General features: G+C 45.2%; 1 protein-coding gene and 1 long non-coding RNA gene across 4 annotated transcripts in view; one reads left to right on the forward strand and one right to left on the reverse strand.

Annotated features, from left to right (window-relative positions):
• The window catches only part of PSD3 (pleckstrin and Sec7 domain containing 3), a 160,088-nt gene that overhangs the window by 12,826 nt on the left and 132,053 nt on the right, over positions 1 to 15,209 (forward strand). For 2 of the 3 annotated variants that reach the window (XM_083592969.1, XM_083592970.1), the window contains one exon: positions 11,423 to 12,449. In XM_083592969.1, the coding sequence (XP_083449095.1) occupies positions 11,423 to 12,449 (1,027 nt within the window). Of the gene's footprint in view, positions 1 to 5,806; positions 5,922 to 11,422; positions 12,450 to 15,209 lie in introns of those variants that run through there. The other variant, XM_083592971.1, reaches the window with a different exon arrangement.
• Positions 189 to 8,213, reverse strand: LOC310753063. The gene is made up of 3 exons (XR_014543139.1): positions 7,925 to 8,213; positions 1,933 to 2,068; positions 189 to 568 (listed from the first exon to the last, which is right to left on the reverse strand). It is a non-coding gene; the product is annotated as an uncharacterized lncRNA (long non-coding RNA).

Below are 15,209 nucleotides of genomic sequence, written 5' to 3' on the forward strand. Positions count from 1 at the left end.
GATAATCAGTGAAGATCAATTTTAACGGGTGAGGCTGTGAATTGAGAAGGTGGGGCCTTTGCACAGTCGGGCAGTACTGGGGTGGCGGCACTTTGACATCGAAAAGAGGACACAGATTCGCAAATGCTTGTTTAGATGTATAGATACAACTTTATTAATAATTGCTAGAATTTCGAAAAAAGTACAATACAGTGGTACCTCGGGTTAAGTACTTAATTCGTTCCGGAGGTCCGTTCTTAACCTGAAACTGTTCTTAACCTGAAGCACCACTTTAGCTAATGGGGCCTCCTGCTGCTGCCGTGCCGCTGGAGCACGATTTTTGTTCTCATCCTGAAGCAAAGTTCTTAACCTGAGGTACTATTTCTGGGTTAGCGGAGTCTGTAACCTGAAGCATCTGTAACCTGAAGCATATGTAACCCGAGGTACCACTATACATCTTGCCACAGTGGGAGAAAATAAGCAAGTGGTCTGTGTGCCTTCTCATCTTGCTATTAAGGCGCTAACTGTTGGTGGGAACCTTCAACACCGCTTGTTCTTCGTTCTTACGGTTCTTTGTCTCTGAAACAAACTTGGGCCAGACACCCATTTGGCTATTATTATGATTTTACTTATTACATTTATTCATTGCTTACTCCAAAAATGTCTCAAAGTGATGTACAGTTTTAAAAACATACATGATACAGGCTTTGTTCGAAATTCACAAGTTGCTATTGGCCACTTGCAACCAAGCAAAGATGCCCGGATGCCAAGATGGCGCCTGACGTCTCTACCATCTGGAGGTACATGCCTGAGGATCCTTGGATCTTGACTGTTTTCACACACTAGTAACACATCCTGTAGAAGTCTATCTGTTGTATTTTATTTGCACAATCGCAACGAATTTTGGGAACCAAAAAGTCATGTGGAAAAATACGACTTTTGAGCCGCCTGGCCCCCAATGGCAACTAGGCATTCTAGTTTTGGCGACTGTAAGCCTGGTTTAAGGAGCCATTTGGCGCCTAGCTTATATACCTAGTTTCTAACACTGGATACAGGATTTAAAATGCATCAAAAATATATAGAACATTAATTGACTGAGAACGATAATAAAAAGGACAAATTGTACCGAACCATATGAAAAGTTTAACACCAATATGGGCTTCTCGTTGTACCCTTTGACCCCAGTTATGAGCTAAGTGCCCGGGTGAACAGAGACATCTCCCAGTCTCACTATTTCTCATGTCCCCAAATTCTCCTCTCCTGCCTTCGCATGCCTCTTGCCTAAGTGAGCAACCTGGCTACCGAATTCTGCGCCGGTGGACGTTTCCGGACGGAAACTTTTTCCTTCATATTTTCTCCCTTTCCTAATGTTTTATTTCTCTTTTCTCTCTCCTTTGCTTGTCAGACTGTTTTTTTGGGTGGGTGTGTGTGTGTTTTTTTGCAGTTGATACCATCAACAGAAACAGAGCATCTGGTTCCTAGCAGATTTGTTCTTTCAAAAGCAGTTGTTTCAATGTCCAAGCTATATACCCTCACAGTAGTTAGGAGAAAATAGTGTTTTGTGTGCTTGTGTTCTTCAGACACTTAATTTTGACTGCATAATCCTATGTGCGTCCACTTAGAAGAAAGCCCCACTGAATTCAGTGGGACTTACAGAAGATTAGAGCTCTATTACTGGCATTTTCTCCCTGTAGCAAAGTACTTCTGTCCATAAGGTTAATGTTGTAAAGTGGCACCTCTAAAGCAGCTAATGAACCCTTTTGCCCATCTCCACTCCACAGTATATTTTCCACTGGAGATGTTGTGGTTTTATATACAGTAATGCAGATTTTAATATGATAGGCTTCATAACCATGTTTATGATGCTGGAGGACTGCAAAAAGAGATGTCATCTGTACCATCATTTTTTCAGGATAGCGTGATCATCTGCAAAGCTACCTCCCGTGTACTTACCATACGTAGACCACTTTCCGCTCCTCCCATATAAACTGTGGTTTTGTCTCAAATGGCACGGTTGCTGGAGTGACAGCCTCGCCCCATTCCGGAGGTGATGATTTCTTTGTCACGAGCAAATGGCTTGGAACAAATCCTGAAAAGGTTTGTCAGGAGAGCTGCAGGATTATCGTAGCCAATCATTACAGAGAGATTTGGTTATTTGCAGCTTGGCTAATGGGATGTGTGTGTTTTTACATTAATATATTAATGCAAATCGCTTTACTCCGATTGGTTACGTCTCACTGAGGAGCTTTACTGCAACACTCAGAATGCTGTTGAGAATTCCGGTCGCTCAAGCAGTTGGGGAAATGGCTTCAGGAAGTCAGGGCTGCCTCACTCCTCTTTTCTAAAACATATTCTTGGGTTTGGGGAATGGCACTCACACCTGATTCAGGAAGTGGTTACAGAAAATGGAAGGAAGGAAGCATTGTATTTTCTCTAGGGGGCTTCGTTTGGTCCAAATTGAGTACAGTGGTACCTTGGGTTACAGACGCTTCGGGTTACAGACTCTGCTAACCCAGAAATAGTACCTCGGGTTAAGAACTTTGCTTCAGGATGAGAACAGAAATTGTGCGGCAGCGGCATGGTGGCAGCGGGAGGCCCCATTAGCTAAAGTGGTACCTCAGGTTAAGAACAGTTTCAGGTTAAGAACGGACCTCCGGAATGAATTAAGTTCTTAACCCGAGGTACCACTGTATACATTTCCAGAGTTAACACTAAATACATTACTTTTGGTAAATGAGCCACTGTAGCTGCTAGAGGGCCGTGAAAATTTGTGTCCCGGGCATTTTAGAAACCGAAGGGGCGGCACATTGATTGCCAGATGTGAAATACATTGGCATTGTTTCCAACTCTCCCATCCCATTCAACACTTCATAGCCCAAAGCAGCACGCAGGGGCGTAGCTAGCTGCTCCGGCACCCAGAGCGGTGTGGGTGGGGTGAGCCGCCCACGGGAGTGGTGTAGTGAGCTGCCCACGGAGTCCGCCTGGTGGATGCAAGCCCCACGCTGCCGTTTCGGGCAGCGCAGGGCCCCGAGCCACCACATCACTCCCAGCAGAGATGCGCGGCTCCTGCGAGCTGCAGGCAGTAAGTGTCGACCACCGTGGTGTGCCACTTTGTCACCCCCCTCAAGGATGACACCCGGGGCGGACCGTACCCCCCCACCCTTCCTATGCCCCTGGCAGCGCGCATGTGTTTGGGTAAATATCCTCTTGCCTGCTTTGAGCCTCAGTTCCCTCTCTGGCCTCTGTGTTGCAACTGACCACGTCAGGCTTCCAAAGGGCAACACCACACAGTTGCTTGATGAGAACATAATTCCTTATGGACCCTTTGCTCAAGTTATCCTGTGTGACGCACAAGTATGTGTCAAAAAGGCAAGCTGGCAATGTTTGTGATTGTTTAACTGCGAGCTTCTGATAGGCATCAGGGGGGGCCACTGTGAGAATGGGATACAGTGGTACCTCGGGTTACATACGCTTCAGGTTACAGACACTTCAGGTTACAGACTCCGCTAACCCAGAAATAGTACCTCGGGTTAAGAACTTTGCTTCAGGATGAGAACAGAAATCGTGCTCCGGCAGCGCAGCAGCAGTGGGAGGCCCCATTAGCTAAAGTGGGGCTTCAGGTTAAGAACAGTTTCAGGTTAAGAACAGACCTCCGGAGCGAATTAAGTTCTCAACCCAAGGTACCAATGGGCCATTCTCTGAAGCCAGCAGGGCTCGTCTTACGTTCTAGTTGAATTTGCAAATTGTAGCAAACCGGCTTTCCTGTAATTTCCCGCAATGAAATACAGTAATCCTAATAAATTATAGTAAAATGTTACACCAGTAACTGCATTTTTAATTAATGCTGAAATATTTTAGTCGATGTATGGGTGTAATTAAAAAAGATGAAAGGCATAACGATAGGCAAAACATTTGTTTTGATTGTGGTTTTAGTAGCTGCTATTTTTTTTTCTTCTTCTGTATTTCCTTTGTGAACCACCAAGTGAAACCATATTATGGAGCGACTATAAACAGTTAGTATGCAAATAAATAACGTAGTTCCTGTTTTACTTCCCATTAAGTTGTATTCCACAGTCAGGCTTCCTTTGTCCCGCTTAAATTATCTGGCTGAGATTCTCTCACATACAGATTAGTAATGTTCACTTTTTGCTGCTTATTAATTGAGATCCATTTGTAGCTTTTGGATTACCCTGATGTTCAGCTGTGGGCTTCCGATAGGCACCTGGGTGACAGCATTTGAATTACCCTGATGTTCTTGTTTTAAATCACAAAATTGGGAGGGGTTTCTCCCCTTTGTGCTAACAACATTGAAGTTTTGTGATAAGACAACTGCATCCTGTATAGCCTTTATAATTATGCCAAATTGTTTTTGTGTATGCTTTACAACTCTGCATACTGTACTCTGGTCTGGTTACTTATGAAGTGAAGCATGGAGCTTTACATGGCTCACAGTATGGCCTAGTTCTTGAGTCACACTCGAGAACTAGTTAAAAGCAAACCATGGTTTACTGTGACCGCAAAGCATGCTGGTACATGCTACTGACAAATTCTTGTGCTTATCTGCTGCTCCTTCTGCTGTTGTCATCTTTTATTGTCAAAACCCAGGATCACGGTCTGTTTCTCCCCAAACAAACTGCAAATGCTAAGACAAGAACAAACTTTGGTTACCACTCATGAGAGAGAAACAAATCATGAGCCTGGGTTTGGACACGACAAGCCAACATCTGGCTTGTTTCCTGATGGCGCAGCAGCTGGAGAAGAGCCCAGTGAGGATTTTTCAGCGGCATGCCCCTGCATGTTTCTCATTTATAGTAAACATAATTTGCATTTAACTATGGTCTATTGTGACATGCGAACCAGGCTAATTCAAGTATATTTTTGTGAAGTCATGAAGGAAAGATACTTGAGTGTGAGTGTGTGATTTTTTTTTATAAGAAGATATCTGATATTCTATGCTCAGTACAGTGGTACCTCAGGTTAAGTACTTAATTCGTTCCGGAGGTCCGTTTTTAACCTGAAACTGTTCTTAACCTGAGGTACCACTTTAGCTAATGGGGCCTCCTGCTGCTGCCGCACCGCCGGAGCACAATTTCTGTTCTCATCCTGAAGCAAAGTTCTTAACCTGAAGCACTATTTCTGGGTTAGCGGAGTCTGTAACCTGAAGCGTATGTAACCTGAAGCGTATGTAACCCGAGGTACCACTGTATTGTCTTTAGCAGTTTTCCCCTTTGCTCCTGCACAGTCCTGGAATATACATTGCCCTGACTATCCTGCATTCTGTGTGCACATGTATGCATAGCACGGGGGGGGGGGGCGCACCAATATTGTAAAAAAATATTCAGAACCGGAATAGACATCATATAAAAGCAGCAGACAAGCATGGTGAGCTTGCTTTCATTTGTAAATCCATAAAAGAAAATGCTCAATTACGGCGTGCCATCATTGATTGTGTGTGCGTTGCTGTGTCACTGGTATTAATGCACCGGAACTTCTCCTCCTTGCTTTTATTTGGTTTTTGCTTTACGATGACGCCCAGCAAGGAATAAAATTAACTCTCATTAATCATTAATGTCGGCTGCAAAAATCATATCCAGACAGTAGATCTTGATTTTTATTTTTATTTCAAGAAAAGCTTACTGTAGCTATTCTGCTACAAGCTGCTGAGGTGGACTCATCTTCAGCCATAGCTGGAATGAGACTGCAGTCCTTTCTCCAGTTTCATAATGCTCAGAATGCTTCCATTTACATCACTGTGTGCAATGCAGGGCAACGGGCTGCTGCTGCTGCTGCTGCCGCCACCGCCAGGAAATTTGAAACTATTCTGAAATCCCGTTGACTTAGAACGGCAGCAATTGAATTAAGCTTGCATCCTTATTAGATAAACTGATGATCTGTGTGTTTTCATTGACCAATGGGTAACTGCTGGAGCTACAGTAATCTCTGTGAGTAGTAGCCTCTGTTCAACAAAATTATATCTTATTTGTTCAGGGAGATGATAGGGATTTAGGGACACGCGCAAACTCACGCACCCACAGACGTGTGTGTAAAAGAGCACACTCATTTTCTGCGGTGGGGAGGTCTATGAATGTGCTTTGCTTCCCGAGCTAGTTTCGGGCATTCAGCTGACGGTCTCCCTTCGGCTTTTTAACGTGTGACATATAGATCATATTTATTCCAATGCTCAATTAAGTTTTTGGATTCTTAAAAGCCCCCGTCATCAGGAAAGACGCCAGCTGCTTCCAGGCTATATTCGCTGCACTGGCTCAGCTTTCTCATGCAGTCTTATACCTCAAGGCATAAATATGTTTACCAGAAAGAAATAAAACTTAAGTTGGGAGGGGGAAGAGATAGACGGCAAAAGGGTTTACCTGGGGGGCGGGAAGGGAGATTTACCCAGTTCCTTTTCAATATGCATGATTTCTCTGGTTTTCTTCCATGGAGTGGCACCTAAAATGTTGTAGCTGTGTTCCTTTTACTGGTCTTGTTTGTGAGGCAGTTATATTGGGCTGTCGGGCCGGGGAGGGTGGGTGAGTGGAGGATTGACGTGATATGCTCGTTGTTGAACAAGACATGATGCTGTGTGGCTTGATGGGAACGAGGGAGGAGTTTCTCTTAAAGAGCTTGGAACACTTTTTAAAAAAGCTTTTGTACCTGAATAGAATGAGGCGCTCTTAGATGGGGAGCAGAGGACTTTTAAAGAAGAGAGCGGACAGACTTTTAAAGAATAATTGCATTACTGCTAGCACAGCGAAGCCAGAGCACAGCTTTAATCCTCCCATAAGTTCATTTGCAAGTGAAATTAGAAATTGAAAGTGAGGCTGGCATTTGCTCATTGCTCCTGATTGACAAGTGGTAAACTGTCCAATTTTTTTTTTTTTTAATGCTACCATACGTTTCAGCTATCGGTAATTATATCAGTGCTAACACCTGCTTGGTGCTGTCGAGTATTTCAGAGTGTTTCCTATTGTTACGTTATTCTTACAACTACCCTGTGAGGTGGTATTATTCCCATTTTGCGCTAGGGTGGGCTGATGGAATCAGGCTGCCGTGCGAGTTTGTGGATGAGCCGTGATCCAAATCTGGAGCTTTAATGATTCATAGCTCAGCCTCTCAACTACAAGATTATATTGAAGAGGCGTTGAAAAGTGTCGACTGGTAGGGTATCAAGTGGTATGAGTGGAAATCAGTCTCTGAATCTTACGACTTTGGTTTTGCTCTATCTCATATAATGCTTAGAGCAGCAGTTCTGAAATCTCATGGTTTTCTGGACCATTTAAAAATTGCCAGAGGGCTTGGCAGACCACTTAATATACTCCCCACCCGCTTTAGCCCCATTGTCATAAAAAAACAACAAAAACCCAGCTCTCTTATGGAATCAGAGCCCCTTTAATAGGTAAAAAGCTTTTTTGGGAAATGGATGATTGTACCAGCACCGTAATATGGAAATACAGTGGTACCTCAGGTTAAGAACTTAATTCGTTCTGGAAGTCGGTTCTTAACCTGAAACTGTTCTTAACCTGAGGTACCACTTTAGCTAATGGGGCCTTGTGCCGCTGCTGCACGATTTCTGTTCTCATCCTGAAGCAAAGTTCTTAATCCAAGGTACTATTTCTGGGTTAGCAGAGTCCGTAACATGAAGCGTCTATGACCTGAAGCGTCTGTAACCCGAGGTACCACTGTAATGGGATCTAGGCCAGAACCCTTTTACCCTGCTTGATAAATCCAGTCCAGGTCAAAAGCCACTGATCCCTATTGTCATAAAAAATAAGGCCAAGTAAAGTATTCTTGACTGCTCTTCCATAACCTTTCATGGACCACCTGGATGGACTGCCATTCCTACCATAGTTCCGTAAACCACACTTTAGGAACCCAAAGATTGGGCTTAGGGATTCCATGGTTATTGTGCAGGACAGATTTAGATCTGCACTAGCCCTTGAAGCCTTACCTCTAGCCTGTGGTTTTCTCTTTTTGGGTTTCCTCATTGCCTAACAGCAGAAGACTAAGTTACTCTGTTTCAGATACAGTTAGCTGGAGATTTTTTAATTGGCAGAGAAAATTCACCTGCAGCAGGCAGAATGCAAAATTATATGACTGCCTGAGTGGCCATTGTCTCACCACCGGTGATTGTGTCAGTGTGACCTCAGGTCCACTTGAATTGTTTCCTAAGCGACAATTGTTCAGTTGTCCTATAGCAGCTATTGGACACATGGCTCTGGGATAAGGCAAAGGAAGCCGCCTGTCAACAGGCTGCCAATCAGCACTTAGTGGCCTGGACCACCTGTCACCAGGCTGCCAATCAGCACTTAGTGGCCTCGACCATCTGCCAACAGACTGCCAATCAGCAATTAGTGGCCTGGACCACCTGTCAACAGGCTGCCAATCAGCACTTAGTGGCCTGGACCATCTGCCAACAGGCTGCCAATCAGCACTTAGTGGCCTGGACCACCTGTCAACAGGCTGCCAATCAGCAATTAGTGGCCTGGACCACCTGTCAACAGGCTGCCAATCAACACTTAGTGGCCTGGACCACCTGTCAACAGGCTGCCAATCAGCACTTAGTGGCCTGGACCATCTGCCAACAGGCTGCCAATCAGCACTTAGTGGCCTGGACCACCTGTCAACAGGCTGCCAATCAGCAATTAGTGGCTCGGCCACTGAGCTATAAAGCAGGAATGCCCTACTTTAAATTTTGCCTCTGCTATGGCCCCACTAGAGCCAAGGTCTCACTAGTATGGTAAACACAGGTGTTAAGCTGTACACATCTGACTGAAGGTTGAGGCCTATGTGACTGAGTAAATACTGATCCATACAAGACATGAAGGACAATATAAGTTATTTGCGCATTAAGCCAGATACCAAGAGTGTCTAGACCAGCCTTCCTCAGCCTTGTGCGCTCTAGATTTTTTGGAATATAGCTCCCCAACCTCTGCCCTAGGTTGGGGGAAGCCTGGCCTGAAGTGGAACTCTTCTCCCCTGAAACTCATTCTTTGGCAAGCTGCTTCCTTAACTTGCAAATTTCCAGACCTGAGCCCTTGAGAGTTGGGGGAGAAATGTCTGGAATCCTGTTGGGTGGTGTTGGGAAGCATGTTGGAGGGAGGTGGGGGGTGGGAAAGAGTTTTTGAAGAAAAGCAACGGAAGGGATTAGTGAGAAGACGGTGCTTTCTGAGTGTGTCTCAGACTGTCCCAGAGAGAGCCTCTACCTCACCCTAGACCCAGACTGGAGCTTGTGAGTGGAACAGGGGCATCCCTCTGTGGTTGCCGTGGGCATCAGAACTACTCAAGGTGCCACTGCAGAGCCTCATGATGTTACAGACGAGAGCAAGGCCCCTCTTCTCCCACCTGGTGGAAGGTGAAGGGCAGTGGCAAGCACACATTTGGGCAAGCCACCTAGCCTCTCCCTAAGCCATTGTTCCATGGGTTACTGAGAAACTGTATCTAAGGACACCGAACACTTAAGAAGCATTATACGCAAGTGTAAAGAGGATGCAGAGCAATCTAGAAACTGAATAGCAGTTTTCTGTCCTTTGAGCAATGCCTTGGTACTTTGCCGATCAGGAAAGCATCCTTTAAACTTGCTACTCAGGAGAAGGACTCAGCGGCTTCTGTTTATAAACAATCGAAGCCATTATTGAATCCGAACAATGGGTGCTACTGAGTGCTGATCTCCTTTGGGAGATCTGCCTTGTTGGCTTGCTAAGTAGTTCAGTTTTCAGCCATCTGGAAGAAAAAGAAAGGTAAACCTACTATCCTAAGCAGCATTGGGGATAACTATGTCTTCTAACATTTATGGCACATAATACAACCCCAACCACCCCCAAAACAAAAACAAGTAACATTAAGTAGCGTGGTTCATATACCACCCTAAACAATGGTTCATTCATTCATTCATTCATTAATCATTTTATTTGTATGCCGCCTTTCCATAATTAAAACAATGCTCAAGGCGGCTCACATGACATGATTTACATAATTTCCAACATAACAAAAGTCATAAACAATAAATAAAACACATCAAAAAGTACACAACCAAATGGAACACAATTTCCACATAAATAATAAAATCTAGACGTGGGTGGCGCTGTGGGTCACAGAGCCTAGGATTTGCCGATCAGAAGGTCAGCGGTTTGAATCCCTGGGACGGGGTGAGCTCCCATTGTTTGGTCCCTGCTCCTGCCAACCTAGCAGTTCAAAAGCACGTCAAAGTGCAAGTAGATAAATAGGTACCGCTCCGGCGGGAAGGTAAACGCCGTTTCCGTGCGCTGCTCTGGTTCGCCAAAAGTGCCTTAGTCATGCTGGCCACATGACCCGGAAGCTGTACGCTGACTCCCTCAGCCAATAAAGCGAGATGAGCACCGCAACCCCAGAGTCGGTCACGACTGGACCTAATGGTCAGGGGTCCCTTTATCTTTACCTTAAGAATACAGCATTAATATAAATCACAATTTAAAATGACATAGATAAAAAAATAAAAGCAATTTAAAAACAAAACAAACAAAAATGGAGCCCTCTCTGCCTAGCAGCAGCCTCAGCAGTCCTTTATGGTGCCTGTCAGGCCCTGCCCCAAGCCAGGTGGAGAGAAGCAGGGCTGGGCCCTTCAGACTCCCAGCAGGTCAGTCCTGGGCAGCAGCAGCAGCAGCAGCAGGTCAGTCCTGGTTTAAAGTAAACACTTAGTATTTTGGGGCACACTGCTTAAAAGCCCCTGCAGTTTTGCTCTCCCACTCCTGCTGATGCTCACAGGGAAGGAATGAAGAGAGGCTTGTCATTATATGGGAACCTAGCCTCGTGGTTTGTTTCTCTGCAAACAGCCAGGAGTGGAAGTCAAAGGTTGTTCATGGCCTTCTGCACGTGTTTTTTTCCAGTGGAAACAAAGCACCTGTCCAGTTCTTATGTAGTGACAACACAAACTGCGACTTGCTTCCTCCCCAGCGTGTCATCAACAGGAGCAGGGAAGGAGCAAAGTGTGAGGTGGTAGGTGTGGCTTCAGTCTCTTCCTGCTGGGTGTTTTTAAGAAGCACCAGTGGTACAGAAGGGGATCTTTGTGTGGTGCAGGTGTGCATGATGCTGGCAAGCAGGTGAGTGGATTTATTGAGCCAGTTTAGCTTGAACGGCTTCCTTTGAAGTGTCTGGCTCTTGGGGGTTTTCAGCTGGTGAAGAGAATTCTTTGTCAGGCAATTCCTAGCCCCTCTCTCAGAACTGCAGCTCCCCAGAAAGAGGTGATGGCAGACTGTTTGGAACTTTTAAAACTTGGAAGCCTGGCCTTCCAAAATGCAATGCTGTCCCAAACCGCAAAGCTGTATTAAAAGCAAGCCCAGTAATAAGACTGAATGAGAAATGACATCATGCAAGAGGGACCGAAATGGAACACTGTTTCTATGTAATAGGAATGCAGACAAAATATCGGTGCTGGAATTAAGTCCTTCTTATTCTGCTTATTTTTTTGCAGGCAGCCATGGAGGTAGCACTCTCCTTCCACACAACATCAACAACGAATTCCCGGAATATGGGGCTGTGGAGGAAGGTGCCAAAACTTCGGAAATTCCCTCTGAGGCTCACGAAGACGAACTAGTGTGTGTTCCTGAAGGGCAGCCATGTGACCAGCTGCCTTCTGAGAATGGCAGACCTAGTGATAAGGTAGAGTTTTTCTCTGAGGGGTTACAAATGGCTCCCCAAGAGGAAGAAGTGTCAGAACAGTTTGGTAGGCCGAGTGAGACTATAGAAACCTCCCAAGATTTAGAATCTGAAAAGGCACTTGACAGGGAAAACGATGCTTTTGCTTCGGAGATGCAAATGGAAAAAGAGAGGAAAGCTGGCAGTGGGGCTGAGGACGCAGCCAGGGAGATGGTTCTTGCAGGCCAAGAAAAACCTCCAGAAATGCCTCTTCCATCTGAAGCAACAGCGGAGAGAAAATTGTATTGGATCGCAGAAGAAGACTCTATGGTCTTAACTGTGGAAATACAGCCCGAGACCTTACGAACTGCTGGCGGTGGAACTGAGGAGGCCCACAAAATATGTGAAACCAGTTGCCATAAAGCTCTGGCCCAGCCAGAGGACAGAAAGGTGGGTGCTTCAGGAGTCCTTGGCGGTGCCTGGGCAGACTTTGAGCGGGAGTTTTCTGTGTTTGATTCAGACAAGGAAGAAAGAGCGCCTGAGAGGAGGATATCCAAAGAGGCGGCTGTGAGCAAACATGTGGAATTTCAAGGGGTGGAAATCCTTTGGATCCAAAAAGCAGAGGAGCAGAAGGAAACCGGACTCTCTGACACGGATAGTGTAGAAAGAAGATTCTCAAAACACCACACACCACCTGCAGTCTCATCAGAATTGGACTGTTTGCCGGAACGCTCCTGGAATGTATCCTGGGAAAACTTCAGGCCTTTAACTTCGCTGGCCGAAGGTGGAGAGGATGAAGTCTTCATAGTAGAGGAAAAGAAGAACTGGGCACTGGAGAGGAAATCTATGTCGGACAAGAGCAGGTAAAAAAGAAAAAAGAATGAGAGAATGAGTCTCTCACTCTGTCTCTACAGATTTGGGAGGGAACACAGTCCATACTTAAAAGTGCTACTAGGCAACATGTTAGGTACAGTCGTACCTTGGTTGTTGAACGGAATCCATTCCTGAAGTCCGTTTGACTTTGGAAAATGTTTAACAACCAAGGCGCGGCTTCCAATTGGCTGCAGGAGCTTCCTGCACTCAATCAGAAGCCGCGTTGGACGTTTGGCTTTCAAAGAACATTCACAAACCAGAACACTCACTTCGGGTTTGCGGCGTTCAGGAGTCAAAATGTTCAAGTCACAAGGCATTCGGGATCCAAGGTATGACTGCATTGGCTTCATAATGTTCTTGGGATGGTATCCTGTTGTTCAACACAAGGATTGTATTGATCAATACAAACAGTGTATACTGTTGTGCGTAAGGCAGGGCATGATACAAAACACCCACAACACCCCGTCCCCCTGCGGCAATAAAAGCAACCGCCAGAAAACCTTATCTTAAGCAGTTTTCTCAAAGCTTGGTCTTAAAACATTTTTTGTTCAGGCAACCCTATTCAGACATGTTTTATCCAGGGCTTTTTTCAGCCACAATTTGATGGAGCTCAGTCCCAGCACCTCTCAGGTGGGCACCATTGCTATTATAAGAGAACAAGGGAGGTGTTCGTGGTGAGTTCCAACACCTCTTTTTCTAGAAAAATAGCACTGGTCTTACCTCTTTTTCGCTGCTGTTTGCTTTAATCATCCTTTGAATGCTTTTAAATACTTGTTGTAACTAAGTATTTTAGTGATTTAATTTAAATTTTTGTAAACTGCTTAATTTTTGTTTTGTTCTGCAGTCAATACTGCTGAATAAATAACTAAAACAAATAACACCAAAGAACACAATAACTGTGGGTGACCAGGAAATCTCTTGTTTCTTCAGTGGCTAAGGGCTGTAGGTTTAGGAGAATTAAGAACTGTTTATCAAGCTGCCTAAAACCATTCAGTGGGTGCAGCTTGCTGAGTCTCTAGAGGGAGATTGGTTCACAGTCTTTGTGCTACAACTACGTCTCGGGTGTTTGCCAAAGAAACTTTCAGTGGGCAAAGAACCCTGAACTAAGTTTCTCTGTAGAAGAGGCTTGCTTTGGCGGAAGCATTCCTGAAGCTATGGTAACTAGCTAGGAGGGGACTTGAGCATTATGGTGACCTGCTGCCATACAAATGAATATTTTTGCCCATTATTTATTTTCAACTACAACCACATAGTTAATCTTCAAACTGTGTGTTTAGCAATGGGAACAGCACGAAACTCTCTCCCCTTATTCCAATACCTGAATGCTCATTATTTAACCCAACTTTTTACAAACAACTGCCTCAAAACAACAGCATGTCTCTCTGTCATGTATTAACTGCACTAGAATGGTTTGTGCATTTTTTAAAAAAAGGTTAACAGATTTTGCAGATATTTTTTTCTGAGCACTTCGGCTGTGAAACTCTGCACCCCCCCCTCCCCACCGTCTTTCATTTCTTTGGATGCTTCTATCATAGCAACAGGAAAGCTCTACCAGCAAGCAGCAAACAAATTCTGGTTCAAGGCCAGTCACAAGCTGCTTTTTGAAATGCTAAACGAATGCATCCGGCGTCACTCCCTTTTGATTATTCAGGTTATTTCAAAGCTGGTCAGAATGTTCAGCCTGGCTTCCTGACTGCAGGCAAGCTATGAATGAGAATGAGAGTTTTGCAGGAACGTGGCGGGTGAAGAGGGGGGAGACACTCCCCTCCCCATCACCTTGGTTTTACGTCCAGCAGAAGGGGAAGCAGGGTCTAAGTGCAGACTGGGGGGTGGAGAAACTGGGTTATGAGGAGTTTGGATTTGACTACCCTAAGGAGTCTCAAAGCGGCTAACATTCTCCTTTCCCTTCCTCCCCCACAACAAACACTTTGAGGTGAGTGAGGCTGAGAGACTTCAAAGAAATGTGACTAGCCCAAGGTCACCCAGCAGCTGGATGTGGAGGAGCAGGGAATCAAACCTGGTTCACCAGATTACGAGACTACCACTCTTAACCACTACACCACACTGGTTCTCTCATCTCATGAGTAGATGAAGCGTTGGAATAGCCTCTGCTGAATGTGTGGGAAGGGAAATAGGTGAAACTGAGACACCTCTCAGTATCTTTGTCCTGAGACATATCTGTAGTTGGCAGAGACCACTTGGCTGGCATCTTGACAGCATTGATTGTCTCTGTTTGCTTGCCACCTGGTGTGTAAATATGCCAAGAGGAGTTTGAGCGAGTTCCATTGTGCATGTGGGCTCTTCCCCACCACGCACAGAGCTTTGGATAGGAACTGAGCGCTATTACCTTATTTAAATCGTTCATCCCCCACCCTTCATTAACCCCAGAGAGGCAAACAACATTACAAATGATACCATGAAACAATATTTCATTTAAATGCAGCTTAGTCCATTGTCTGGTTTTACATTCACAACACAACTGCACTTGCCAAATGAGAGGCACCACTGGAGTCAAAATGTTTGGCTGCAGAGCATCAGAGCTCCATCCATTTTGGTGCCGCTCACGCCAGAGAGGGGCAGTGTTTGAGATTCAGGCTGCTGCTATTGAGAACGCCCTTCCTGACTTCCTCTGTCCCAGCCTTGCTATGGTTTGGAATTTGAGGGAAGAAGGGCAAATCTCTGTTGTACCTTTATTTCACGGGCACATTAGGGGGTTCTCCTTCTATGAACCTATTTTGTTTTTTTAGAAC

The sequence above is a fragment of the Podarcis filfolensis genome (genome assembly GCF_964270895.1).
Source record: "Podarcis filfolensis genome assembly, chromosome: 17".
NCBI lineage: Eukaryota > Metazoa > Chordata > Lepidosauria > Squamata > Lacertidae > Podarcis > Podarcis filfolensis.